General features: G+C 37.0%; 5 protein-coding genes and 2 pseudogenes across 28 annotated transcripts; 1 reads left to right on the forward strand and 6 right to left on the reverse strand.

Moving 5' to 3' along the window:
- Positions 1–39: 39 nt before the first annotated feature.
- On the reverse strand, positions 40–2170 carry LOC147920173 (receptor-like protein 35). 2 transcript variants are annotated; one of them, XM_087502173.1, is made up of 2 exons: positions 619–2170; positions 40–404 (listed from the first exon to the last, which is right to left on the reverse strand). In XM_087502173.1, exon 1 carries the CDS (start codon positions 1978–1980, stop codon positions 625–627), a length of 1356 nt encoding a protein of 451 aa, XP_087358299.1. In that variant the 5' UTR covers positions 1981–2170; the 3' UTR covers positions 40–404; positions 619–624. The 2 variants fall into 2 exon arrangements, with proteins under 2 accessions (XP_087358299.1, XP_087358300.1); XM_087502174.1 differs by having other exon boundaries at positions 40–382; positions 619–2049.
- On the reverse strand, positions 40–12629 carry LOC147920172 (receptor-like protein 43). 2 transcript variants are annotated; one of them, XM_087502172.1, is made up of 2 exons: positions 9708–10626; positions 40–595 (listed from the first exon to the last, which is right to left on the reverse strand). In XM_087502172.1, exon 1 carries the CDS (start codon positions 10469–10471, stop codon positions 9770–9772), a length of 702 nt encoding a protein of 233 aa, XP_087358298.1. In that variant the 5' UTR covers positions 10472–10626; the 3' UTR covers positions 40–595; positions 9708–9769. The 2 variants fall into 2 exon arrangements, with proteins under 2 accessions (XP_087358298.1, XP_087358297.1); XM_087502171.1 differs by lacking the exon at positions 40–595 and adding an exon at positions 9301–9583 and having other exon boundaries at positions 9766–12629.
- Positions 2207–3410, reverse strand: LOC147920174 (uncharacterized; annotated as a pseudogene). The gene has a single exon (XR_015591183.1). The product of XR_015591183.1 is annotated as an uncharacterized LOC147920174 (transcript).
- Positions 6782–24551, forward strand: LOC104745298 (dehydration-responsive element-binding protein 2B). 18 transcript variants are annotated; one of them, XM_087502191.1, is made up of 10 exons: positions 6827–6949; positions 7025–7085; positions 7241–7457; positions 7625–7674; positions 7792–7941; positions 8025–8102; positions 8353–8483; positions 14483–14704; positions 14806–14883; positions 14973–15200. In XM_087502191.1, the coding sequence occupies exons 8-10, from the start codon at positions 14498–14500 to the stop codon at positions 15024–15026; spliced, it is 339 nt and encodes a 112-aa protein (XP_087358317.1). In that variant the 5' UTR covers positions 6827–6949; positions 7025–7085; positions 7241–7457; positions 7625–7674; positions 7792–7941; positions 8025–8102; positions 8353–8483; positions 14483–14497; the 3' UTR covers positions 15027–15200. The 18 variants fall into 18 exon arrangements, 15 of the variants coding, with proteins under 15 accessions (XP_087358311.1, XP_087358317.1, XP_087358318.1 ...); XM_087502192.1 differs by having other exon boundaries at positions 7795–7941; XM_087502185.1 differs by having other exon boundaries at positions 6782–7085.
- LOC147920176 (receptor-like protein 35 pseudogene) lies at positions 9301–12593 on the reverse strand (annotated as a pseudogene). Its single transcript, XR_015591182.1, has one exon. The product of XR_015591182.1 is annotated as a receptor-like protein 35 pseudogene (transcript).
- On the reverse strand, positions 9301–19849 carry LOC147920175 (receptor-like protein 53). Of its 3 annotated transcripts, XM_087502179.1 has the most exons (5): positions 19144–19849; positions 18446–18605; positions 15791–17975; positions 15371–15529; positions 9301–11021 (listed from the first exon to the last, which is right to left on the reverse strand). In XM_087502179.1, the coding sequence occupies exons 1-3, from the start codon at positions 19847–19849 to the stop codon at positions 15797–15799; spliced, it is 3045 nt and encodes a 1014-aa protein (XP_087358305.1). In that variant the 3' UTR covers positions 9301–11021; positions 15371–15529; positions 15791–15796. The 3 variants fall into 3 exon arrangements, with proteins under 3 accessions (XP_087358305.1, XP_087358303.1, XP_087358304.1); XM_087502177.1 differs by lacking the exon at positions 19144–19849 and having other exon boundaries at positions 9301–9583; positions 9766–11021; positions 15791–18452; XM_087502178.1 differs by lacking the exons at positions 15371–15529; positions 19144–19849 and having other exon boundaries at positions 9301–9583; positions 15791–18452.
- On the reverse strand, positions 24529–26782 carry LOC104745297 (protein trichome birefringence-like 32). The gene is given in 6 exon segments (XM_010466497.3): positions 24529–24974; positions 24977–24993; positions 25280–25438; positions 25568–25767; positions 25943–26114; positions 26225–26782. Coding segments are annotated over 6 exon segments (1353 nt in total). The 5' UTR covers positions 26710–26782; the 3' UTR covers positions 24529–24654.
- Positions 26783–26796: the final 14 nt, after the last annotated feature.

Here is a 26796-nt window from a genome sequence, read left to right on the forward strand (position 1 = left end):
GTATGCTTCAGTTTCAGTATGTATTGCTGAAAATAGGTATATGATAGTTTTTTACTCATTTCCATTGCTCTTCGACGTAAAAAGGTTTGATTTTAACTATTACATGAAACTTACATTGACATTAAACTAAAAGCTTTAAATCTTTTCAAAGCTTGTACATGTTCTTCTGGTTCACTTATTCACAAGCAAAATGCGTTAAGAAATTTGTTAACTAGACACTTGAGAAAGAGAGATCTTTGCTAGTTTTGGTGAGGCACCTGAAGTTTCCATCCTTGTTGAATAATGGAGAAGCAATGAGAGCTCTTAAACGTTATCAAACCATAAATGCAGATAGTATGAGCTTTCTCTCTCACGCCTCATTCTTGTTGTTTTCTTGGACACCCTGAACACCAAAGGATTGTGTCCTGTAAGAAAGCAACCAGATAAAACTTCCATGTGAAGTCCAAACATAGAGGGATCTTTACATTCTTAAAATTGTCACTGAAATAGAACTTCTGACTCTGTCTGGGTGTAGTATACGGAAATGAAAGATCAAAGAGATATTCGAAACAAAATTCGGTATCAATTACGGACATATTTTAAAAAATTTATCCACCTAATTAATTATTCTAATGTTACCTCTCTCTACTGTGTTGTGGTGCTTCTCCGTCTACGATTGTTTCGGGTAAAAGGGTTCATGAACCACTCTGGTTTGTGGGAAACCAATATGTATCCAAACGTCAAACCAGATACAATACCAGGTACGAATCCTATTGCAGCTGCTATCCAACTAATCATCTCGTCTTCCTCTGATTCCGGCGTTTCATACTGTTGATGCAATGCTGGCGTGTGAATATCTCTGCAAACTTCGTCAAAAGAAGGGCCAAAAAGTCTCAGGTTTCCCTCGAAAGAAGAGCAAGCCTGCGTTCGAAACTGAGTGCCCCCTGGGACTAGACCCGCAAGCTTGTTATGAGAGAAGTTCATGTACGCAAGGTAGGAGAGGTTCCCTAGCTCTTGTGGAATTTCTCCTGAAAGCTTGTTTTGTGAAACATCCAGCGACTCGAGCGCTATCAAGTTCCCCATAGAGGAAGGGATGCGGCCAGTGAATGCATTGTTGGACAAGTTAAGCTCACGAAGCTCATTCAATAGACCGATGGACTTTGGTATCTCTCCTTCAAATTTGTTTCCAGAAAAGTCGATTGCTGTTAAGATTTTTAAGATACGTACTAGCTCCATCTCTACACCTTTATTCATCAAAACCAATGAATCATAGTAATAGCGTGATCCACCTCCCATGTACTTTTCAGAAGAGTGATCTTCGTCGGGCCCAAGTGATGACATAGCAGTCCACTTAACAAAGTACTCTGATGACAAATTTCCATCAAAGTGATTATGCGATATGTCGATGATTCGCAACTGAGGGAACGAGGCTTGATGTATTGGTCCATGGAATGCATTGGAGCGAAGGACAAGAACTTGTAGCTGTTGTAAAGAAGCCAACCATAAGGGAAACGTGTCGTTGATTCTGTTGCTTTCAACGTTCAAAACTTCAAGAGTTGAGAAACCATTCAGAGATCTTGGAAGCTTTCCCACAAGTTGGTTATGACCGACATCAAGCAACCTTAGACTTTCAAATATATCCTCTGGAATACCTCCACTAAGATTATTCTGCCGAAGGTTTAGATTTGAAAGAGTACTATTGAGATTTCCCATACAACGAGGGATTGAACCGTTTAAGTTATTTTTAGATAAATCGAGAGTGCTTACAGAACGCAATGCACAAATGAAAGAAGGAATCTTGCCCGTGAAGTTGTTGTTGGAGCCAAGCAAGTGAACTATAGACGATTTCCAGACAGAGGATAATCCTTGTTTCTTCTTTGATCTTTTGAAACCGATGAAAGTGTTTGTGGAAATATTCACGAAGTGCAACTTTGGTAGAGTCCATAACCAGCTAGGAATTTGACCTTCGATTTTGTTGTTGGAGATGTCTAGACTCATCATTTCATGTTGGGTTCTTAGGAGCTCTTGACACTCGGTGATACCGCAGCCTGATAAGCTCAAATAATCTATCTCATCTGAAAGGGGATTTGAAACCGAGTTTGTTGTTGAAACATGGTTGCCTGAGAGATCTAAATAAGAGAGGCTTTTGGAATATGATAAGATATCATACAAGTCAATCGTAGTAGTGGTGTTTAAATAGGAAAGGAACAGAAGTTGGAGAGACTTGAGATGGGAGAAGATACTAAAAGTCAACTGGGCGGCCTTGGGTGTCGAAATGAGAAAGGTCAAGATCCAAAGAGGTTGACTAATTTTGAAATGGATCTCGGGATTGGCCCTTTGAAGTTGTTGTTGCCAATGACTAACCATTTTAGGTTAGACAATGAAGATGCATTCCCAAACTCAAGAGTGCCGTTGAGTTGGTTATCACGGAAATAAATTCCAGTCAAAGAAGGAATGGTGAAGAGCGAAGAAGGGATAGTTCCAGTGAAAGCATTGCCAATTGCATCAATATCTATCAAGTTTGATAGTGAAGCGATATTAGGAGGAAGCGCGCCACTGAACTGATTGTTGGAGAGTGATAACAGTAACAAACATGTCAAGTTCAATAGTACATTGGGAAAATTTCCACTGAGCATATTGCTACCAACAAATAAGGCGTTTAGTTGGTTTAGATTGCTAAAAGAAGATGGGATTTCACCAACTAGATTGTTTCTCCCAAGGTGGAGAGAGGTGAGATGAGAAAGGTTTCCAATTGAATATGGAATTTGACCAGAAAATTGATTATCATTAAGCCATAGCTCGATGGAGGTTTCCAGTTGAAGATGGAATCTGATCACTAAACTGATTACCATTAAGGTAGAGATAGAGGAGATGAAAAAGGCTTCCAATAGAAGATGGAATCCGACCATTGAAATAATTTTCAGAAAGCAAGATTAGAAATGTTTCCAATGGAATACGGGATTTGGCCACTAAGATCGTTAAATGAAAGGTCAAGAGTGGTTAGAAAAGGAAGTTTTTGAAGACTGCTATTGGAATGAAACCGGCCATGGAGAAAGCTGCAGCGAAGGTCTAGCTCGACCACTTCTCCGGACTTGGCATTGCACGTGATACCCTTCCAACCACAACAGTCGCTGTTATTCCCCCATGACTCCGTCTTCCGATGAGATTCAATTTTATACCGCATACAAGAAGGATTAGGCTTCCCAATATGAAACTCGTTTTTGAAAGCAAGAAGTGCATCCCTTTGTTCGGGACGACACAAAAAATGCTGCGTAATAGTAGGAGGATCCCCAAGCACGTCTTCGAAATAACAAATGAAAAATAAAACAAAAGAAAGAGTAATTGGAATAATACCCGTCGAGTTCCACAAGCCTTTCATTTTAATTTCCTTGAATTATAAAATAATGAAGAAAACTGGAAATTGTGAGATGGTAAATAACATGCATGGTTTCATACGCATCTCTTTTATAAACATAATAATCATAATACACTCTAATCTACAAAGATAATAAATCCAACACAGCTTGACTGACTCACATTATGACTAGTCTTTCTACAAAGTGTTCTTGACGTTGAAACGCAAATACTTTTAAAAGTCTTTACGTTTGAATAGTCAAAGGCGGGACTTGACCATAAAAATCATTAAATGAAAAGGTCAAGAGTAGTTAGAGCATGTTCAACGGTTGGGTGCCAAAAAAAGTATTTAAGCATGTTTGTAATTATAATATTGGAAATAATTAACTTAAAAACATTTTTAAAAATCTGTAAAATGGCATGCTCCAATGGTAGATTCTAATTTTGGGTTCCTAAACAGTCTAAAACATATTTCAAGTTCTGAAATCAGTTCAGAAAATGGAACTCTGATGTCAGAAACTCAAGAGATCTTCACACATGATGCAGTAACCTCTCACCCTCATCTTGTGCATTGGCCAATCCTGATCTGGCTGAGATATCAACACATTCTGGACAGGAGGATCCACAAAAATGTTGCATACTCTGTTTATCAAAATGCAAGAGAAAAGGGTAGGTACAATATTCATGAAACAAGATGGGCAACAAAAGAAAATCTGAAGTGGAGATAGTTATTATTACTTGGAGCTTAGATCCGACATTGGACAAGAAGCTTCCATCTGACGCTTTCTCAAGACCCACCCAAGCTTTATTCATCTACCATAACAATTACAACAACAAGAAAAATTCTTAAAACTTAGAATTGGAGAAATAAACGAAGAAGACTGATTACAAAAGCCCTTCTTTTATCTCATTCCTAGTGGTCCTAAATGAGGTTCGTTATCAACAAAACCTCTAATCAGAAACAAAACCAAAGCTTGTTCATTGGTCGAAAATTTATACACCCAATAAATCTCACTAGACGCCACATGAACACACGTACATTGATGCGAGCTGCTTAGGCAACCAAATCCTACATTTTCTCTTCATTTCAGGTCTCTGCCACACAATACTAGCATCCTTACTAAAATGTTAACTAAGAGTAAAGTAAAATCAATAAAACCCCAGGAGAATACTAGCATCCTTACTAAAATCAAATCTCAGTCAATGAACTACCATCCAAATGATGTAGTGATAGGAAAAGACAAAGGATGTATAGCAAAAGTAGAAGCAAAAGCTAGTCATCTGAATTTGTTCTACAGTGCCTACAATGATGTTTGAAATCACCCAACAAGCAGGCTTCGTTACGAAGTGCATGAATAAGCACCGCTGGAGAAGGGTGTCTGCAAAAAAAAAAAAAAATGATCAGCCATCAGCAACCAAACATGTCACAAAGGGTTTAAATATGTTCTGAGAAGTACTAACTTGAGAAATTGAACTAGTTTTGAGACAAAGTCAGCCTCAGTCAAACTTTGGATACCATCTTCAGAACCATTAGAGATGTCACAGTGCCAAGCAAGCATTTTTTACGACTTCTTCATCGTTTGAATGAAGAAATAGTTCAAGTGCAGGGAGAGCAGGTTTCTGTTGAATCATTGCTTCATATGTTAAGCATTGGACGTATACAAACAGAGGAAACAGAGGAGAGAGAAGTAAGAGACCTTATCCTAAACACTAATTTTGCTAAAATTCATTGAACCCTCAAATCATCAAATTCACAAGCTACTAACAGTTGTAAACACTAACTTTGCTAAAATAAATACCCAATCGAAAGAATCCTAATTTTACTAATCAATTCATAAATCAGAAAACTCTAATTATCTAATATCTACTCTTAATTCAGAAGATATTAAAGATCTATACTTCAAATCAGAGATATGCATACCATGGGGACAAGATTGGAGCGTCCTTGAACCAAACTCATCGATTTCTTTACTTCCCGATTTGGTGTTTGCAATTGAGGAACCTATTTCCGACTCATCTCTTCTATCAATTCAACGGACTCTCTCAATTCAACAGATTGAGGGTTAAGACAAAAATTCACCGATTATCGGCTCTAAAGAAATGAAAGAGAGAGTAGAAAAAAGGTTCGATCGATTTTTTTTTCTTTTGTTAATTTCACCAACCAATGACGGACCGACACATATGAGATCCTAAAGAATTCTAAAAATGCTTAACTTAGAATCGATTTTAACATTTATCATGTATTTTGATTTATTTTTAATCTTAAGCATATCTTAAAAACTCCTTAAAAACCACTTGAACTTGCTCTTAGAAAAGGAAGGTTTTGAAGACTGCTATTGGCATGAAATCGGCCATGGAGAAAGTTGCGGCGAAGGTCTAGCCCAACCACTTCTCTGGACTTTGGCATTGCACGTGATACCATTCCAACTACAACAGTCGCTGTTATTCCCCCATGACTCTGTCTTCCCATGAGATTCAATGCCAAAATCCATACAAGAAGGATTAGGCTCCCCAATCTCAAACTCGTTTTTGAAAGCGAGAAGTGCATCCCTCGGAACGACACATAAAATGTCTAGTAGGAGGAGCCGCAAACACGTCTTCAAAATGATAAATGAACAAGAAAATAAAAGAAAGAGTAATAGGAATAATACTCGTTGAGTTCCACAAGCCTTTCATTTCATTTTCTTGGATTAAAAAATAATGAAGAAGACTGGAAATTGTGAGATGGTAAATAACATGGTTTCATACAAATATATTATCTCATAATATTACATGTTTCGCAAATATATACAAATATATTATCTTTATGAGACTTTTCTTTCAATAGTATAGATTATAATTTATATTTTTCTTGTTATAAATTATGCATAACAGATTGTTATATTTTTTCCCCCAAAATATTAGATTTTGTTCAAATATAGAATATAATCTTTAAAATGAGGCTTTTATCTCATTTATTAAGTTTCAATAAATTTTTAAATATATATATTTCTTAAAATATCTCTATTATTCTGTAATCTAAATTTGATTTAAATTCAATTAAATTATTGCATCTCTTGAGTAACATCTTGTTATTTTTTCAAAATTTTGATCTTTGTCAATCTATTTATTGAATTAAACTGTTTCTTTATGTGTTTGTAACTTTGTATGCTTTGTTGTCAAACTATAAGGAGGATTTAATTGCTTTGCTTTTTTTGTCTTTTTTTTTTTGGTAAGAAGAGTCCCCTTATTTATTAAAAATGCAAAAACAATTACAAAATAACATGTCTAGAAGTTCCAAAACAATTGCTTTGCTTATGCGTATTAGAGCATGGCCAGTGGAGTTTTTTTGGGGTACTCAGGCCATTTCTAAGCCCAAAAGAAAAGAAAAATTAAAAGATTTGGCCCACAAATTAGTAAAACCGTTCCTCTGCGGAGTATCAGAAGGAACCGTGAAGACACGGTACGTGTCAACTTCTAATTGGCTTTTCATAAAATATAAAACACAGTTTTTTTTTCTCTCGTTTTCTTCTTTTACCGAATCTCTCTCTTTCCTCTCTCTCGACGAAACGGCGAATCGATTTCATCGATTCTTGTTCCGGCTTAAAAAACACAACGAAACGCAATCGATGAAACGGTGAATCCAGATTCTCTTCAGTTTTAATTGATTTCAATCAATTCAATCGATTGCTTATTCCGGGCACCCGAACAGAGACGGGGAAGATGCAGGAGCTAACGAAGATGAGGACACCGGAGCTCAGATTGCTCGATCTGTAAGTCTAGTTCTCAAGTGCTCTGTTAATTTTTATTTTATTTTGTGTGATCTAGGTGAACTGGATCTGATCGAATATATAGGGTTTAGCTTTTGGTGATGAGCGATGGTTAGAGATATTTGACTGTTTTTTTTTGGTTTGTTTGTGATGAGAAGGTTGTTCATGGGAGATGTGAGTGTGGTTTCAAGATCTGTAGAGATTGTATTTGTATCACAAGCGGTGGAGGCAATTGTCCTGGATGTAACGAGCCTTGCAGGGACATCAATGAGGATGTTGCCGGTTTGTAAACGACAACGGAAAGCCTCTTGTCAAGCTTTGAATCACCCATCTGAGGAAGAGGTTTAGCCTCATCTTCTTCATCTTCTTCCGCTGGTAATGAACAACCCTTACATCAATCAATCTCTGTTTCTCGCATTATGTATATATAATTTGGTCTCTATTCCTCACTTCACACCATCGTTGTTGCTTATTGTTAGCAATTAACCGATAGAAAATCTTAGATTCTGGTCTAACTTACTTTTATATCTCTTGTGTTTTAGGATCTCTCCGTTGTTCTTTGCTGAGGATCTTCTCTCTGTACAAAGCGTGGGTGCAGATCACACACATATTATGCTTTTAAATTTTTGTTGTTTTGTTGTTTACAATTACAGTTTAGTGTTTAGTTGTTTGTTTAACCATGTTGCTTCTTATTTGTTATATTGTGCAGCAGGAGTAGCTCCGAGATGGTTGCAGGACAACAGTTGTCTCTTGCTGGCTGCTGGTGCCGAAGTATGTTGCAGGCTCTCTCGTTCAATCTGTGTGCTCGCTTCTGGTACAGAGGTAAACCAGGTAAGAAGATGAAGAAGAACCCCTTGAGGTATTCTTTCAATCATCTTTCACTCTTTATTTGAGTTCAACATAGTTTTATTTTTTTAACCGATTCTCTTGTTATTGCCTCAGGATAAAAAGCAATTTATATTTGTGTATTTTCCCCGATTTTGTAAGATATGTTTAATATTTCCAAATTCTGTAAAATATGTTTGTTTTACTTTTAAATGTAATATTAGTAATTAATATAACTTATTTCTCATTTTAAATTTATTTAAATTTGTAAATTAATAAACAATAGTTAAAAAAGTATATTTTAATGATTGAGAAACCTATGAAAGTTACTTTAGTGGAAGGATGAATTTTGATAAGTACTTAGTGGGTTACTATGATTAGATTAATAATAATTATATGATTAATTTATTTGGGAGTAACCCAACGTGTTTTTTGTGTGGTGAAGATTTGAACACGTGTCATCAACAAAAAGAGAGACGCGAAGAAAAAAGCTTCAGTAGAAGATTTGATTTTTGATCGTTTCTAACAAAGATCATCTGCATAATAAAGAAGAAGAGATTTTTGTATGAGAGCTTAGTGGGTAACATATATTCTTCCACCAGTACTATATTCAATCAAACAATGACACGTGACCTAAGAAATTCATTCCAAAACATCTTAGTTAACAGAAGAAAATTTTATTTAGATTGATTTAAAAAACGAACAACAAAGAACATTAAAGAAGAGATTCGACTCTAATCCTGGAGTCATTTGATAAATTAGGGTTTGTTATGGTTTCCAACTCAAAACCAATTGGCAATAAGTGGAGAGGCCCTAACTCTTTATATATTACTCAAGTTTCTTCCCATCTACCAGATGGGGATTTTTTCTCCACATCATTCACGACGATAGGTATGTTTGATTTTTTTTTTTTTTTTTTTTCTGATTAATCTTTTCTAGATGGACTGAACAAGATTTTGGAGGATCCTAAGGACAAAGATTGTTTCAAGAGCTTCGGGGTAACATGGGATCAGCTTCTTCGTCGATGGTGCCTAATTCTTGAGAGGATGAGAAGATATCCTGAGACTTTGAGGAAAGAAGTATAGTTAAATCTCCTTGTGGATCCTCCTAGTATGTTTCCGTCACTACAAGAGATGTGGTTGATGACTCTTGGAGTTTGTAATGCTTCTTCTCTTGTCCTTTGAACAAATGTGAAAAAAGAAAGAATATGGAAATGGTTTGACTCCCGAGTTTGAGAGTTACTCTAAAGGAATACTCTTTCCTCTTTTGTTCTTAATCCTTGACATATAGTATGCTTCAGATTTAGTATGGATTGCAGAAAAACCGGTAGATGGTTGGGGTTTTTTTTTTTTAGCTCACTTCCATTGTTCTTGTTAAAAGGTTTGATTTTAACTATCACATGAAACTTAAATAGACATTTAAACTAAAAGCTTTAAAACATTCCAAAGATCGTACATGTTCTTCTGGTTCACTTATTCACAAGCAAAATGCGCTAAGAAATTTATTAACTAGACAGACACTTGAGAAAGAGAGATCTTTGCTAGGTTTGGTGAGGCACCTGAAGTTTGAATAATGGAGAAGCATTGAGAGCTCTTAAACGTTTCAAACCGTAAATGCAGATAGAAATGATCTTCATTTCTCTCTCATGCCTCATTCTTGTTGTTATCATGGACACCCTGAAAGCACCAAAGGATTGTGTATTTGTGTATGAAAGATAGCAACCAGATAAAGCTTCCATGTCAAGTCCAAACATAGAGAGATCTTTACATTCTGAAAATTCAGCAGTCTAATTTTATCCACCTAATTAATTGTTCTAATGTTTGCTAAAAACATTCGTTAAAAAGTTAGGAACATTTACCTCTCTAGTGAGTTGGAGTGCTTCTCCGTCTACGATTGTTTCGGCCGAGAGGGTTCATGAACCACTTCGGTTTGTAGGAAACCAGTATGTATCCAATCGTAAATCCAAAGGAAATACCAGGTACGAATCCTATTGAAGCTGCTATCCAACTAATCACCTCTTTGTCTTCTTCCTCTGATTCCGGCGTTTCATACTGTTGATGTGATGTTGTCGTGTGAATATCTCTGCAGTCTTCCTCAAGAGAAGAGCCAGAAAGTCCCAGGTTATCTTCAAAGGAAGAGCAAGGCTGCGTACGAAACTGATTGCTTCCTGGTACTAGACCAGCAAGCTGGTTATGAGAGAAGTTCATGTATGCAAGGAACGAGAGGTTCCCTAACTCTTGTGGAATTTCTCCTGAAAGCTTGTTTTGGGAAATGTCCAAAGACTCGAGAGCTGTGAGGTTCCCCAATGATGAAGGGATGCAGCCAGTGAATGCATTATTTGACAAGTTGAGCACATGAAGCTCTTTCAATAGACCGATGGACTTTGGAATCTCTCCTTCGAATTTATTATCCGAAAAGTCGATTGCTGTGTAGATTTTAAGGATACGTACCAGCTCCAACTTTACACCTTTATTCATCAAAACCATTGAATCATAGTAATAGCTTGTATCACCTCTCATGTACTTGTCAGAAGACTGATCTTCGTCGGGCCCAAGTGATGACATAGCAGTCCACTTCGAAAAGTACTTTGATGGCAAAGTTCCATCGAAGTGATTATGCGATATGTCGATGATCCGCAACTGAGGGAACGAGGCTTGATGTATTGGTCCATGGAATGCATTGGAGCGAAGGACAAGAACTTGCAGCTTTTGTAGAGAACCCAACCAGAAGGGAAACGTGTCGTTGATTCTGTTGCTTTCCACGTTCAAAACTTCAAGAGTAGAGAAACGATTCAGAGATCTTGGAAGCTTTCCCACAAGTTGGTTATGACCGACATCGAACGACCTTAGACTTTCAAATATATGCTATGGAAGACCTCCACTAAGATTATTCTAACGAAGGTTTAGATGTGAAAGATTACTCTTGAGATTTCTCAAGCAATGAGGGATTGAACCGTTAAAGTTGTTTTCAGATAAATGGAGAGTCTTTAGAGAACGCAACTCGCATATGAAAGAAGGAATCTTTCCCATGAAGTTGTTGTTGGAGCCAAACAAGTGTCTCATAGATGGTTTCCAGACAGAGGATAGTCCTTGTTTCTTCTTTGATCTTCCGAAACTGTTGAAATTGTTGTTGGAAAGACTCACGGCGTACAAATTTGGTAGAGTCCATAACCAGCCAGGAACTTGACCTTGGATTTTGTTGTTGGAGATGTCTAGACTCATCATTTCATGTTGGGTTCTTAGGAGCTCTGGAAACTCGGTGATTCCGCAGCCTGACAAGTACAAAAAGTATATCTCCTGTGAAAGGGGATTTGAAACTGAAATTTTGTTTGTTGTTGAAACATGGTTGCCTGAGAGATCTAAATGATAGAGGCTTTTGGAATATGATAAGATATCATTCAAGTCAATCGTAGTGGTGGTGTTCAAATAGGATATGTCAAGATGTTGGAGTGACTTGAGATGCGAGAAGATACTAAAGTCAACTGGGCGACCTTGGGTGTCGAAAGGAGAAAGGTCAAGAGACAAAAGGTTGACAAATTTGGAGATGGATCTCGGGATTGGCCCTTTGAAGTTGTTGTTGCGAATATCTAACCAGTATAGGTTAGATGGTGAAGAAGATGTATTCCCAAACTCAAGAGTGCCGTTGAGTTGGTTATCACTCAAATAAATTCCAGCCAAAGAAGGAATGGTGAAGAGAGGAGAAGGGATAGTTCCAGTGAAAGCGTTGTGACTTGCTTCAAAACTTCTCAAGTTTAATAGTGAAGTGATATTAGGAGGAAGCGCCAATGAACTGATTGTTGGAGATATCTAGCAGTGACAAACATGTCAAGTTCAATAGTACATTGGGAAAATTTCCACTGAGCATATTGCTACCAACAAATAAGTATGTCAGCTGGTTTAGATTGCCAAAAGAAGATGGGATTTCACCTACGAGATTGTTTCCGAAAAGGTTGAGAGAGGCGAGATGAGAAAGCTTTCCAATTGAAGATGGGATTTCACCAACGAGATTGTTACTCAAAAGGCTGAGAATGGTGAGTTGAGAAAGGTTTCCAATTGAATATGGGATTTTACCAACGAGATTATTTCCCAAAAGGTCGAGAGAGGTGAGATGAAAAAGGTTTCCAATGGAAGATGGAATCCGACCACAAAAATTATTTCCAGAAAGTTGGAGAGTTATAAGATGAGAAAGATTTCCAATAGAAGATGGAATCTGACCCAAAAGTTGATTCATAGAAAGGCTGAGAATGGTGAGATGAGGAAAGTTTCCAATGGAATCTGAAATTTGGCCAGTAAGGTCGTTATATGAAAGGTCAAGAGTTCTTAGAAAAGGAAGGTTTTGAAGACTCCTATTGGCATGAAACCGGCCATGGAGACAGCTGCCCGCAAGGTCTAGCTCGACCACTTCTCCGGACTTGGCATTGCACTTGATACCCTTCCAACTACAACAGTCGCTGTTATTCCCCCATGACTCCGTCCTCGGATGAGATTCAAAGCTATCATACATACAGTTCTGATTAAGCTTCCCAATCTCAAACTCGTTTTTGAAAGCGAGAAGTGCATCCCTTTGTTCGGGACGACACAAATGCCTAGAAGGAGCCGCAAGCACGTCTTCAAAATGATAAATGAATAAGAAAATAAAACAAAGAGAAATAGGAATGATAATCGTTGAGTTCCCGAAACCTTTCATTTAAAATTAATGAAGAAAGCTGGAAATTGTGATGGTAAATATAAAAAGGTTTCGTGCCCATATCTCTTTTATAAACATATAATACTAATACATTCTACTCCACAAAGGTAATAAATCCAACACAGCTTGACTGACTCACATTTTTTTTTTTTTTTGACAATAACTGACTCACATTATAAACTATTCTTTCTACCAAATGTTCTTTCAGTTTAAAACGCAAAGACTTAAAAAAGTCTTTACGTTTGAATAGTCGATTTCCACAAATTTTGTCTTGCTTTTAATAACGTACAGGAAACTTCACAAAAAAAAAAAAACAATTGTTTGTCCAACCAAAAAAATTAAATCACCCAAAAGAAATGAATTCAAGGTGAGATGACTTTGTTATTGGTTGTGTAATGTGTACTCCTAGGTGATTGATGATCGACAGTGTCTCAGCGTCAAGACTTTTATCAATTTTGCGCAAAAGAAAAAAACCCAGAAAAGGCTAAGGCCCATTAGTATAGGGGATAAAAAATAAGACGCAGGCCCCTTGGTTGTTGTGATGTTGGTTTGTTTTTTTGTCGTCAAACAAAAAGAGAATAAAAATATAAATAATTTCTCAATATTATATATAATTCAAACTTTATATATTGATAAAATAAGAAAATAAATATTTTCAATATTATAGATTATAATTTATATTTTTCTTGTTATAAATTATGCATAACAGATTGTTATATTTTTCCCCCAAAATATTAGATTTTGTTCAAATATAGAATATAATCTTTAAAATGAGGCTTTGATCTCATTAATTAAGTTTCAATTAATTTTTTAAATATATATATTTCTTAAAATATCTCTATTATTCTGTAATCTAAATTTGATTTAAATTCAATTAAATAATTGCATCTTGTTATTTTTTCAAAATTTTGATTCTTTGTCAATCTATTTATTGAATTAAAATGTTTCTTTATGTGTTTGTAACTTTGACCCTTTCGATTCCTATTTCCTAGTAATATTTGTTTTCTGGAAAAGTTAAAATCTTATTAAAAAAAAAAAAATAGAGAGACGCGAAGAAAAAAAGCTTCAGAAGAAGATTTGATTTTTGATCGATTTTAGCAACGAACAAGAAAAACCATCTGCGTGAGAAAGAAGAGTTTTGTTTTTCCCCAGTAAAGACACGATTCAACTAAAAATCCTGGAGTCATTCACGATAGGTATGTTTTCTGATTAATCTTTTCTGGGTTCGTCGACTTTTCGCTGAAAAAGTCTCGACGAGGTCTCTGGGTTTGATGATTTTAGGGTTTTAGATGTTTTCATGTTCACTGATTTGTGAAAAAAACTGAAATTTTCCACTTCTCTAGGTTTCGATTTTTTTTTTGTCCAATTTTAGGGTATTTTTTTTTATTTTAGAAGATTTCTTTAATTTGTGAACAGGTTTACCAGTCCCTCTCACATGGCTTATATCAAGAACATTGATCCTGGTTTGACGCTGTTCCTGTTCACGGCATCTTTGAAGCTGCGAATGAAGGAAGACTTAACATTGATCCCAAAGCTTGGTCTCCAAATGGGACTGATCCAAGTCCATATCCTGCTCAGGTACCTTTACTTACTACAGAACGCTTCCTTTAACTGATTTACCCAAATGTCTTCTAAATTGAAATGTATCTTCCTTTAACTGAACTTTCATCTCAAGCATGTAAAGGTGTTGAATCTTCCACATCTGCTTCTCAAGTTCCGTCTGTTTGACGCTGGTTTGACGCTGTTCCTGTTCACGGCATCTTTGAAGCTGCTAGTGAACGAAAAGTATTTAACATTGATCCCAAAGCTTGGTCACCAGGTTTACCAGTCCCTCTCACATGGCTTATATCAAGATTTTGGAGGACCCTAAGGATAAGGATGGTCTCCAGAGCTTTGTGGGTAACATGGGAGCAGCTTCGTCATCGATGGTGCCTAATTCTTGGGAGGATGAGAAGATTTCCTGGGACTTTGAGGAAAGAAGTATAGCTAAATCTCCTTGTGGATCCTCCTATGTTTCCGCCACTACAGGAGATGCGGTTGATGACATCGGACGTATGGATCATTTGAAGATGGAAACGGGATCCCCCACCTTCGTGGATATATTGACTGAGGTAAGTTTAGGTCATCCATTGTTCCCTGAACCAATAAAAACGAACAGTTTTGCTTATGACCCTCTAATGAAACTTACTATGAATATGCTTTTCTATGCTAGATATTGTCGGAAGTCAAGGAGTTGAAGCATACTCAGATGAAACAAGCTGAGAGGATGATTACTTTGGAGATGGAGCTGGTAAAAATACTTTGCAAAACTCACAAATTGATACTTCTATTACACTTGCTAAGTACAAAATCTCTTATCTTTTGTTTGGGTTCTTGCAGCTTGAATCGAGAAGGGAGATACTTCGGGTAAAAGGGAGCAATGGAAGTTTTTAAGCACATGCATGGTAAGCCCAAATTAAGAATAAATTCTTAGAGTTTGTAATGCTTCTCTAGCTACTTCTTGTCTTTTGAACATATGTGAAGAAGAAAAAAAGGAATATGGAAATGATTTGACTCCCGAGTTTGAAAGTCACTCTAAAGGAATACTCTTTCATCTTTTATTGCTAATCCTTGACTTCGTATGCTTCAGTTTCAGTATGTATTGCTGAAAAATAGGTATATGATATTTTTTTACTCACTTCCATTGCTCTTCGACATAAATAGGTTTGATTTTAACTATTACATGAAACTTACATTGACATTAAACTAAAAGCTTTAAATCATTCCAAAGCTTGTACGTGTTCTTCTGGTTCACTTATTCACAAGCAAATTAATAACTAAGACACTTGAATAATGGAGAAGCAATGAGAGCTCTTACACGTTATCAAATCATATATGCAGATAGTATGACCTTCATCTCTCTCTCATGCCTCATTCTTGTTGTTATCTTGGACACCCTGAAAGCACCAAAGGATTGTGTCTAAGAAAGCAACCAGAAAAAGCTTCCATGTGAAGTCCAAACACAGAGAGATCTTTACATTCTTAAAATTCATCAGTTTAATCATCAGAATAGAACTTCTAGTTGTAGTATACGAAAATGAAAGATCAAAGAGATATTTCACAAACTTCGGTATCAATTACGGACATATTTTTAAAATATTATCCACCTAATTATTCTAATGCTTACTAACAAATTCGTTTAGAAGTCAGAACATTACCTCTCTCTAGTGAGTTGGAGTGCTTCTCCTTCTACGATTGTTTCGGCTGAAAGGGTTCATGAACCACTTTGGTTTGTAGGAAAGCAATATGTATCCAATCGTAAATCCAAAGGAAATACCAGGTACGAATCCTATTGCAGCTGCTATCCAACTAATCACCTCTTCGTCTTCTTCCTCTAATTCTGGTGTTTCATACTGTTGATGCGATGCTGGCGTGTGAATATCTCCGCAAACTTTGTCAAGAGAAGAGCCAAAAAGAAGTCCCAGGTTATCTTCAAAGGAAGAGCAACGCTGCGTCCGAAACTGAGTGCTCCCTGGAACTAGGCCTGTGAGCTTGTTATGAGAGAAATTCATGTACGCAAGGAATGAGAGCTCCCCTAGCTCTTGTGGAATTTCTCCTGAAAGCTTGTTTTGGGAAACGTCCAAAGACTCGAGAGCTGTGATGTTCCCCATAGATGAAGGGATGCGGCCAGTGAATGCATTGTTTGCCAAGTTAAGCACACAAAGCTCTTTCAATAGACCGATGGACTTTGGAATCTCTCCTTCAAATTTGTTTCCCGAAAAGTCGATTGCTGTTAAGATTTTTAAGATACGTACTAACTCCATCTCTACACCTTTATTCATCAAAACCAATGAATCATAGTAATAGCCTGATCCACCACTCATGTACTTTTCAGAAGACTGATCTTCGTCGGTCCCAAGCGATGACATAGCAGTCCACTTCACAAAGTACTCTGATGGCAAAGTTCCATTGAAGTGATTATGCGATATGTCGATGATCCGCAATTGAGGGAACGAGGCTTGATGTATTGGTCCATGGAATGCATTGGAGCGAAGGACAAGAACTTGTAGCTTTTGTAGAGAACCCAACCAGAAAGGAAACGTGTCGTTGATTCTGTTGCTTTCCACGTTCAAAACTTCAAGAGTTGAGAAACGATTCAAAGAACTTGGAAGCTTTCCCACAAGTTGGTTATTACCGACGTCAAGCGACCTTAGACTTTCAAATATATCCTTTGGAAGACCTCCACTAAGATTATTCTGGCGAAGATTTAGATCTGAAAGAGTACTCTTGAGGTTTCCCAAACAAAGAGGGATTGAACCGTTAAAGTTGTTTTCAGATAAATCGAGAGTCTCTAGAGAACGCAACTCGCATATGAAAGAAGGAATATTGCCTGTGAAGTTGTTGTTGGAGCCAAACAAGTAACTCACAGATGGTTTCCGGACAGAGGATAGTCCTTGTTTCTTCTTTGCTCTTTGGAAACCGATGAAAGTGTTGTTGGAAAGATTCACGTACTCCAACTTTGGTAGAGTCCATAACCAGCCAGGAACTTGACCTTGGATTTTGTTGTTGGAGATGTCTAGAAACCACATTTCATGTTGGGTTCTTAGGAGCTCTGGAAACTCGGTGATACCGCAACCTGACAAGTACAAAGAATATATCTCTTGTGAAAGGGGATTTGAAACTGAACTCTTTTTTGTTGTTGAAACATGGTTGCTTGAGAGATCCAATTCGAAGAGCCTTTTGGAATATGATAAGATATCATACAAGTCAATCGTAGTGGTGGTGTTCATATATGAAAGGTGTAGATCTCGGAGAGACCTGAGATGGGAGAAGATACTTAAGTCAACTGGGCGGCCTTGGGTGTCAAAATGAGAAAGGTCAAGAAACAGAAGGTTGACAAATTTGGAAATGGATCTCGGGATTGGCCCTTTGAAGTTGTTGTTGCCAATGTCTAACCATTGTAGGTTAGATGGTGCAGAAGATGTATTCCCAAACTCAAGAGTGCCGTTGAGTTGGTTATTACTCAAATTAATTGCAGCCAAAGAAGGAATGGTGAAGAGAGAAGAAGGGATAGTTCCAGTGAAAGCATTGCGACTTGCTTCAAAGTTGGTCAGCTTGTTGAGATTGCCAAAAGAATATGGGATTTTACCAACGAGATTGCTTTCCGAAAGGTCGAGAAAGGTGAGTTGAGAAAGGTTTCCAAAAGAAGACGGGAGTTGACCAGATAATTGATTTTGAGAAAGGTCGAGAAAGGTGAGTTGAGTAAGGTTTCCAATGGAAGATGGAATCCGACCACTGAAATGATTTCCCGCAAGGCGGAGATTGATAAGATGAGAAAGGTTTCCAATGGAATCTGGGATTTGGCCAGTAAGATTGTTATATGAAAGGTCAAGAGTGGTTAGAAAAGGAAGTTTTTGAAGACTGCTATTGGCATGAAACCGGCCATGGAGAAAGCTGCAGCTAAGGTCTAGCTCGACCACTTCGCCGGACTTGGCATTGCACTTGATTCCCTTCCAACTACAACAGTCGCTGTTATTCCCCCATGACTCAATCGTCCGATTACCACTTGAACAATAGCGAGAAAGCCTCCCAATATGAAACTCGTTTTTGAAAGCGAGAAGTGCATCCCTTTGTTCGGGACGACACAAAATATGCTGCCTAGTAGTAGGAGGAGTCGCAAGCACGTCTTCGAAATAACAAATGAAAAATAAAATAAAAGAAAGAGTGATAGGAATGATGCTCGCTGAGTTCCACAAGCCTTTCATTTTTTTAATTTTCTTGAATTTTACTAATGAAGAAAACTGGAAATTGTGAGATGGTAAATAAATAACATCGTTTCGGGCTCTCTTTCCGAAAGGTCGAGAAAGGTGAGTTGAGAAAGGTTTCCAAAAGAAGACGGGAGTTGACCAGATAATTGATTTTGAGAAAGGTCGAGAAAGGTGAGTTGAGTAAGGTTTCCAATGGAAGATGGAATCCGACCACTGAAATGATTTCCCGCAAGGCGGAGATTGATAAGATGAGAAAGGTTTCCAATGGAATCTGGGATTTGGCCAGTAAGATTGTTATATGAAAGGTCAAGAGTGGTTAGAAAAGGAAGTTTTTGAAGACTGCTATTGGCATGAAACCGGCCATGGAGAAAGCTGCAGCTAAGGTCTAGCTCGACCACTTCGCCGGACTTGGCATTGCACTTGATTCCCTTCCAACTACAACAGTCGCTGTTATTCCCCCATGACTCAATCGTCCGATTACCACTTGGAATATGATAAGATATCATACAAGTCAATCGTAGTGGTGGTGTTCATATATGAAAGGTGTAGATCTCGGAGAGACCTGAGATGGGAGAAGATACTTAAGTCAACTGGGCGGCCTTGGGTGTCAAAATGAGAAAGGTCAAGAAACAGAAGGTTGACAAATTTGGAAATGGATCTCGGGATTGGCCCTTTGAAGTTGTTGTTGCCAATGTCTAACCATTGTAGGTTAGATGGTGCAGAAGATGTATTCCCAAACTCAAGAGTGCCGTTGAGTTGGTTATTACTCAAATTAATTGCAGCCAAAGAAGGAATGGTGAAGAGAGAAGAAGGGATAGTTCCAGTGAAAGCATTGCGACTTGCTTCAAAGTTGGTCAGCTTGTTGAGATTGCCAAAAGAATATGGGATTTTACCAACGAGATTGCTTTCCGAAAGGTCGAGAAAGGTGAGTTGAGAAAGGTTTCCAAAAGAAGACGGGAGTTGACCAGATAATTGATTTTGAGAAAGGTCGAGAAAGGTGAGTTGAGTAAGGTTTCCAATGGAAGATGGAATCCGACCACTGAAATGATTTCCCGCAAGGCGGAGATTGATAAGATGAGAAAGGTTTCCAATGGAATCTGGGATTTGGCCAGTAAGATTGTTATATGAAAGGTCAAGAGTGGTTAGAAAAGGAAGTTTTTGAAGACTGCTATTGGCATGAAACCGGCCATGGAGAAAGCTGCAGCTAAGGTCTAGCTCGACCACTTCGCCGGACTTGGCATTGCACTTGATTCCCTTCCAACTACAACAGTCGCTGTTATTCCCCCATGACTCAATCGTCCGATTACCACTTGAACAATAGCGAGAAAGCCTCCCAATATGAAACTCGTTTTTGAAAGCGAGAAGTGCATCCCTTTGTTCGGGACGACACAAAATATGCTGCCTAGTAGTAGGAGGAGTCGCAAGCACGTCTTCGAAATAACAAATGAAAAATAAAATAAAAGAAAGAGTGATAGGAATGATGCTCGCTGAGTTCCACAAGCCTTTCATTTTTTTAATTTTCTTGAATTTTACTAATGAAGAAAACTGGAAATTGTGAGATGGTAAATAAATAACATCGTTTCGGGCTCTCTTTTATATACATAATCATAATAAACTCTACTCCACAAAGATAATATATCAAACACAGCTCGACTGATACTAGTCTTTTTACAAAGTGTTCTTCACGTTGAACGCAAATACTTTAAAAAGTCTTTACGTTTGAACTTTGAATAGTCAAGTTCCGCACATTACTCTTAATTACGTACAGTAGGGGAAACTTCACAAAATTGTTGAGATGTCAAGAGTGTTCCATCCACGTAACTGATAGATGTATCAATTTTGGGCCAAAAAGAAATAACCCGAAAAGGCTACGGCCCAATCGTAATATGGGGATAAAATAAAATGTAGGCCCATATGACCACATGCCACCGAACTAAGAAAAGTATAAATATTTGGAGATATCACATATCCGAAATAGAGAAGAGCGAGCCCAAATAATAATAAACTCTGGTTGTGATGTTGTTTGTGTATTTGGATATATAATTCAATTTTTTAAATATATAGATAAAGTAAGAAAATAAATAATATTCTCAATACTATAGATTGCATTCAATTTTTTTTTTGTTAAAAATTATGAATAAGAGATTGTTAACTTTTTATTTTGGAAAATTGGCAGAAGTAACCAACAAAAAAACTTTAATTAATTCACTAAGTATTCTAACCATCATCCTATAATATTTTTTATATTTTCTATAATAATGACAGTTTTGCCTATATGACATTATGAACAGCTAAACACACCCTTTCTCACGTGCATCCCCTCCTCCCTTTCTTTTTCTTTCTTCCTTTATTTTTCTCATTTACTTATTTATCTCTTATTTATTCATTTATACTTTACAATAAAATCTAGGGCAATTCTCATAAATCTATTTACACAAATTATTTAGATTTCACAATCTTATTTAAAATAAACATTTTCTTTTATATTTTTATTTGTTTTTTTTAATTGAACAACTTTAACTCAATAAGTAACTAAAATAATGTAATTATTTATTCTACTATCCTATATAGAATACAATAATATTCTATTACATTTTCTTAAAATATATATATTCTACAATTAATTTAATTTCCTTGTAACCTAATTTTAGTATGCGCTTAATTCGATAGTTTGGGTTCTCTATGTTGCATCCCTTAGGGTATAGTGTAATTTCTTCGGAAATTGTTAAATTCGGCATGTTAAATTTCATATGTTGTATATTTCTTATGAAACGGCTTGTTTCATAATTTTTTATTTCATTTCATACCATCATTACCAGTACTATCAATATATTTTATGAAAAATGTTTCATTCTATACTATTTAGTTTTGTTCTATACTATTTTATTAAGGTGTTGTAAAAAAATATTCTATATATTACATGTGCATGTGTCCTTCACTGATATCATCTCTAGTCTTTTTATATTGGCCAATGGTTATTCACTTATTTTTCTGATATATATTTCTTATGTTATATATTTTTTGTTCCATGCATTTAACTCGTTTGCTTGATTGCCTATGTTGTATCCCTTAGGGTATATTATCACCGCTACCATCACTACCACCACCACCATCACCACCACCACTGCTACGACCATAGTCATTGTTATCATTTTCGTCATCACCGTTGTTTAACATGGTGGCTTGGATTGTCTATATTGTATTACTTAGGGTATAACGTTTTTTCTGTGTTTTGCGTTTATTTTGTTTGTTATGTGTTTATCTCTTATGGTCAGCATTTACATAGTTGGGTAGATTGTTTATGTTGTATCCCTTAAAATATAACATTTTTTTTACTTTTAATTGGATTTGAGTTATTTATGTTCCATAATATTTTTTTTGCTATACTATTTCATTATAAACACTATTCATCACTTAAAGTTTTCAACTTCCGATTTTAAAAATTCAAGTTAGGTTGAATGCAGAAAAAAAATTCTATTTTTTAAAATAAAAATTTCAAAGTTTTTATTAATTTTGTTGAAAAGCTGTATCAATTAAAATTTAATGGGGGTAAAAACTATTATATCCAAATAAATAAAAGAATAATTATATATAAAATTGAACTTATATTCCAACACCTTTGTAAGCTGAGCGTGTATTTCATGTGACCCCTTTTTGTCTTTTTACATTAGCCAATATTTATTTACTTAATTTTTTTCATTAGTGTACTATATTCTTTGTTTGTTTTTTTGTTTTGGTCATCTCGCAAATTCACCCTTTTATTTTCTCAAAATATTAGGTTTTGTTCAAATAGTGAATATAATCTTCAAAATGAGACTTTTATCTTAATAAATAAGTTTTCATTAATTTTTAAATATAACTTACTTAAAAATATTTATATTATTCTATAATCTAAATTTGTAATAGATTGAATTAAATTATTGCACCTTGAATAACATACTTGTATGTTATTTTCCAAACTTTATTTTTTTGTCAATGTATTATTTATTGAGTTAAATATGTTTCTTTATGTGTTTGAATGCTTTTATCAACTATAGTAAGGATTCAATTGCTTACCCGTATTAATAAGAGCGTGTTTTTATGTGGTGGCGATTTCAACACGTGTCATCACCTGGTTTATGATCTGATCCAGAGCTCGAGTTTTAATAAGTGCCATGTCACTTCTACTCTCATTAAAATATCAGAAATATCTAGACAAAGTTGTAAATACCACTTCGACCCCTTCAATTCCTACTTTTTTTTATTTCTGGTAAAAAGTTTAAAAGTTAACAAAAACAGAAAAAAAGGGAGACGCTAGAAAGAACGCGAAGAAAGCTTCCGAAGAAGATTTGATTTTTGATCGATTTCATTTTAACAACGAACAACAAATATCATCTGCGTAATAAAGAAGATTTTGTTCCCCCCCCCCCCCCCCCCCGCTAAAGGAGAGATTCGACTTAATCGACTCTAATCCTGGAATCATTCACGATAGGTATGTTTTCTGGGTTCGTCGATTTTTCGCTGAATTAGTCTCGAAGAGGTTTCTGGGTTTGATGATTTTAGGGTTTTAGATGTTTTCGTGCTCACTGATTTGTGAAAAAAATGAAAATTTTCCACTTTTCTAGGTTTCGATGTTTTAAAGAAGATTGGGGATTTTTTTTTCTTCCAATTTTAGGGTATTTTTATTTTAGAAGATTTCTTTAATTTTTGAGAGTGGCTTTTTACAATCGTTAGCTTGCTCCCGAAGATTCGGCAAAAAAAAAATTGGGAAATTTCAGTTCCGAATTTTTCCTTTTCTATTAAATAAAGTAAAACTTGGTGAGCAAGTAAATATACACCCTTGGTGCCCAAATTGTTTCTGTGCCTCTCTCTCTATATAACTATAAATCCTCTGTTTGACTCCATAAGGTTTCTGTTTTTGTGGAATTGTGAGAAAGAGACTGAGTCGAAACTTTTTTATTTATTTTTTAACCTATCTTGTAGATTCTGTGATTGCGACTAAGAGGACGATGGCTATATATGATCAAACCGGAACCAGTACACAGAAGAAAAGGAAATCGAGGGCTCGAGCTGATGGTTTAACAGTAGCTGATAGGTTAAAGAAGTGGAAAGAGTACAACGAGACTGTTGAAGCTTCGATTATTATACAAGGAGAGAAACCAAGACGCAAGGTTCCTGCCAAAGGGTCTAAGAAAGGTTGTATGAAAGGTAAAGGAGGACCCGAGAATCCGCACTGTAGTTTTAGAGGTGTTAGACAAAGGATTTGGGGTAAATGGGTTGCAGAGATTCGGGAACCTAATAGAGGGAATAGGCTTTGGCTTGGTACTTTTCCTACTGCTGAAGAAGCTGCTTCCGCTTATGATGAAGCTGCTAGGGTTATGTACGGTTCGTTGGCTCGTCTTAACTTCCCGCAGTGTGTTGGTTCTGAGTTTACTAGTACGTCGAGTCAGTCTGAGGTGTGTACCTTTGAGGATAAGGCGGTTCTTTGTGGTGATATTTGTGTGAAGCAGGAAGATACAGATTGTGAAAGTAAACAATATAGTCAGATATTAGATTTTCGGGAAGAGTCTGGTGAAACCAGGATGGACAATTGTGCGGTTGGACATCAAAATGTGGATACCGTGCTGAATTACGATTTGTTGAAAGAGTTTGAACAGCAGTATTGGGGCGAAGCTATGAAGGAAGAGGAGAGACCGAAGCAGGAAGAAGAGGTGAGACCCAAGCAGGAAGAAGAAGAGATGCAGCAACGTCTACAGCTACAGCAACAGCTACAGCAGGAACAGGAACAGCAACCTGATCTGCTTACTGTTGGAGATTATGGTTGGCCTTGGCCGAGTGATCAGGAACTTTGGGATCCTAATGAGTTGTTTGATATTGATGAACTCCTTGGAGACATAAATGAAGACATGTTACCTTGTCCTGGTCAGAGCGAGGACCAAAACCACATAAATTCTGGTAGTTATGATATGCATCCGCTTCATCTGGAGCCACACGATGGTCACGAGTTCGATGGATTGAGTTCCCTGGATCTTTGAGAGTTCTGAGGCAATGGTCTACAAGACTACACCATGATCTTTGGATTGATCATAGCAGAAACAAGAAATAGGTGTTAATGAGCTGATTCACAATGAAAAAATATTAAATAACTCTATAGTTTTTGTTATTTCCTTCGAACATGAAGTGTTGATTCTCATCTATTGAGTTTAATATAGAGAACGGCAGGGTTACTCTTTTTCTCCTCTTTGTAGAACAATAGTGTATACAAAATAAACAGAAAATTTAACCATAATTTACAATTACAGTTCTAAATAAAATCTTAAATATAGAGAAAAAAATCATGGATAAAATAACTTCGCAAAGAGAAGCTCATTCCAAGTATCTTGAAGACCAGGTAAACACCAATGTATGCAATCGGAGTAGCTAGACGGATTTGCTAGCTGCTCCTTTGTCAATGGGCTCCATTGCTTCTTGTAGATTGATGTGTGTGCGTCTTTCCGATAGCCGGAGAGTTGTGTGATGTTAAGTACAGTCACCGGGAAATCCGCTCTGTTGTCTAGTTCCTCTCCTATCACTTTCATTAAGGTTTTGCTGCAGTCTGATGGCCAATGGTTCATGTCTTGGATCGGAGTTGTTTGATTGTAACAATTATTTCCTTGCCACCCCAATCCTCGCCCCTGGTCATGGAGGTAGAAAATTTAATTCTAACGCTTCGTTCAAGCTAAATCTTAGTCTCGTTTCAACTTGCGGATCAAATCAAAAGCCACATTTACTTGAACTATTAAGATAAACCGGATCCTTCTAAACCCCATTGCTTATTTCATTCAATACCAAATCCGGACTAGATTATTCTAAAGCTCTAAGCCATATATCCCCTCCTCACTTCTCAGTTCCTGGTTTTGAATTTGAAGCAACTGTTTGTAAATGACTAGAAATCACAGAAAAGTTGGAGAAGGTACTGACTTGTAGTGAGTAGGAGACATGGTAGCAAAGAAAACCCTTGTCTTCAATGGATCCATATTCTTCTTCACCCATTTAACCATAGTCTTCAGTGCCATTCGATATGCATCATCGCTCTCCATCTCAACAATTCTCTTCTTCTCATCCTTGAATGAACCTTCCCTTCAAATAACAAATTGAAAAAAATCAATCAAATCACAAGACAGTATTGAGAGTATACAGAAAAAATATCTGAGAACCTATTATTAGCAACGATGATAAGAGTTTATGTCATCATGATTAGGTACATACAAGATCTTCATTTTGAAGCCAGTCCTCCACCACAAGTATGTGTTGAACACAACTATATCAGCACCACGCCAATGCCTACCGTGTTTGTTAATCGAGCCTTTCCTCACAATCCGATCTGATACTCTATGAACAGTAGCGTTATCTGAATTTGATTCTAGAAGAAACGGTGCCCAGTAGAACTCAATCGTTGCATTGTAATCCTACATAAACAACATACCAGAAGAATCTATAAGAATCCTAGCAAGAAATATTCAAATCTAAGCTTTAGTCTTTGTCATCCTTCATACTCAGATCTCAGTATACTGTATCATCACATTCTACACAGAGCAACTTCAATGGATTCCACAAGACTTTTCTAAATCTGAACCAAATTACCTTGAGAGAGAAGACGGTGAGGGAACCAAATGTATCCATTGATTTAGAGTTTTCTGGGATTTGTGAATGAAGAAGACAGATCAAAGAAACATACATTCCTCTGTTCAACGAATCTCCAACAAACATCATCTTCTTCCCTCTCAAGCTCTCCAACATCACCGTCGCGTTAAACCTATAACACATTTCAACAAACCACAGAGCAAACCGATCTGAACATCAACCACCGAATCAAAATAATCGCATTCAAAATTTCGAAATTGAGAGAGAGAGAGAGAGACTAACGAAGGAAGCGAGCATGACTCAGGTTGCCATCTCCATGACTGATAATCACTATCGGGACGGCCATGCGTGCGGCAAGTGAGCTGCGGCTGAATGTACGGACACTCCGATTCTCTGTAAAACGGACGCGTTGACCAGTCTTTGACCCAATTCCCTCTGAACACATCGCATCCTTCCGGCATTTTCCCTACCGCAAAAGCCGGTGGCGGAGGTGACGGTGGTGGAGGAGATGACGGCGGAGGAGATAGTAGCGGAGTAGGCGGTGGCGGAGGAGATGGTGGCGGAGGAGGAGGAGGTTCGTCGACGACAACAACGACAGCGGATTGGTGGAGGATCGTTGGTGAGTTAAGGGAACGATGGGAGAAAGAGATGAAATCGTGGCCGTAGATGAAGACGGCGAGTAAGATGAAAGCGAATACGGTGTAGAAGAGGTGAGTGAGACGGCGTTTTCTACGGTGAGACGGTGATAACAACAACGGCGATGTCATTTTTTTATTTAAACGTTTAATTTATTTCTTTTTATACACTTTGTATGCCTTTCTCAGTCTTCTATGTATTGTAATGCCAAAATTTGA

The sequence above is a fragment of the Camelina sativa genome, chromosome 19, assembly GCF_030686135.1.
Source record: "Camelina sativa cultivar CO46 ecotype springtype chromosome 19, ASM3068613v1".
In the NCBI taxonomy this organism is placed as follows: domain Eukaryota; kingdom Viridiplantae; phylum Streptophyta; class Magnoliopsida; order Brassicales; family Brassicaceae; genus Camelina; species Camelina sativa.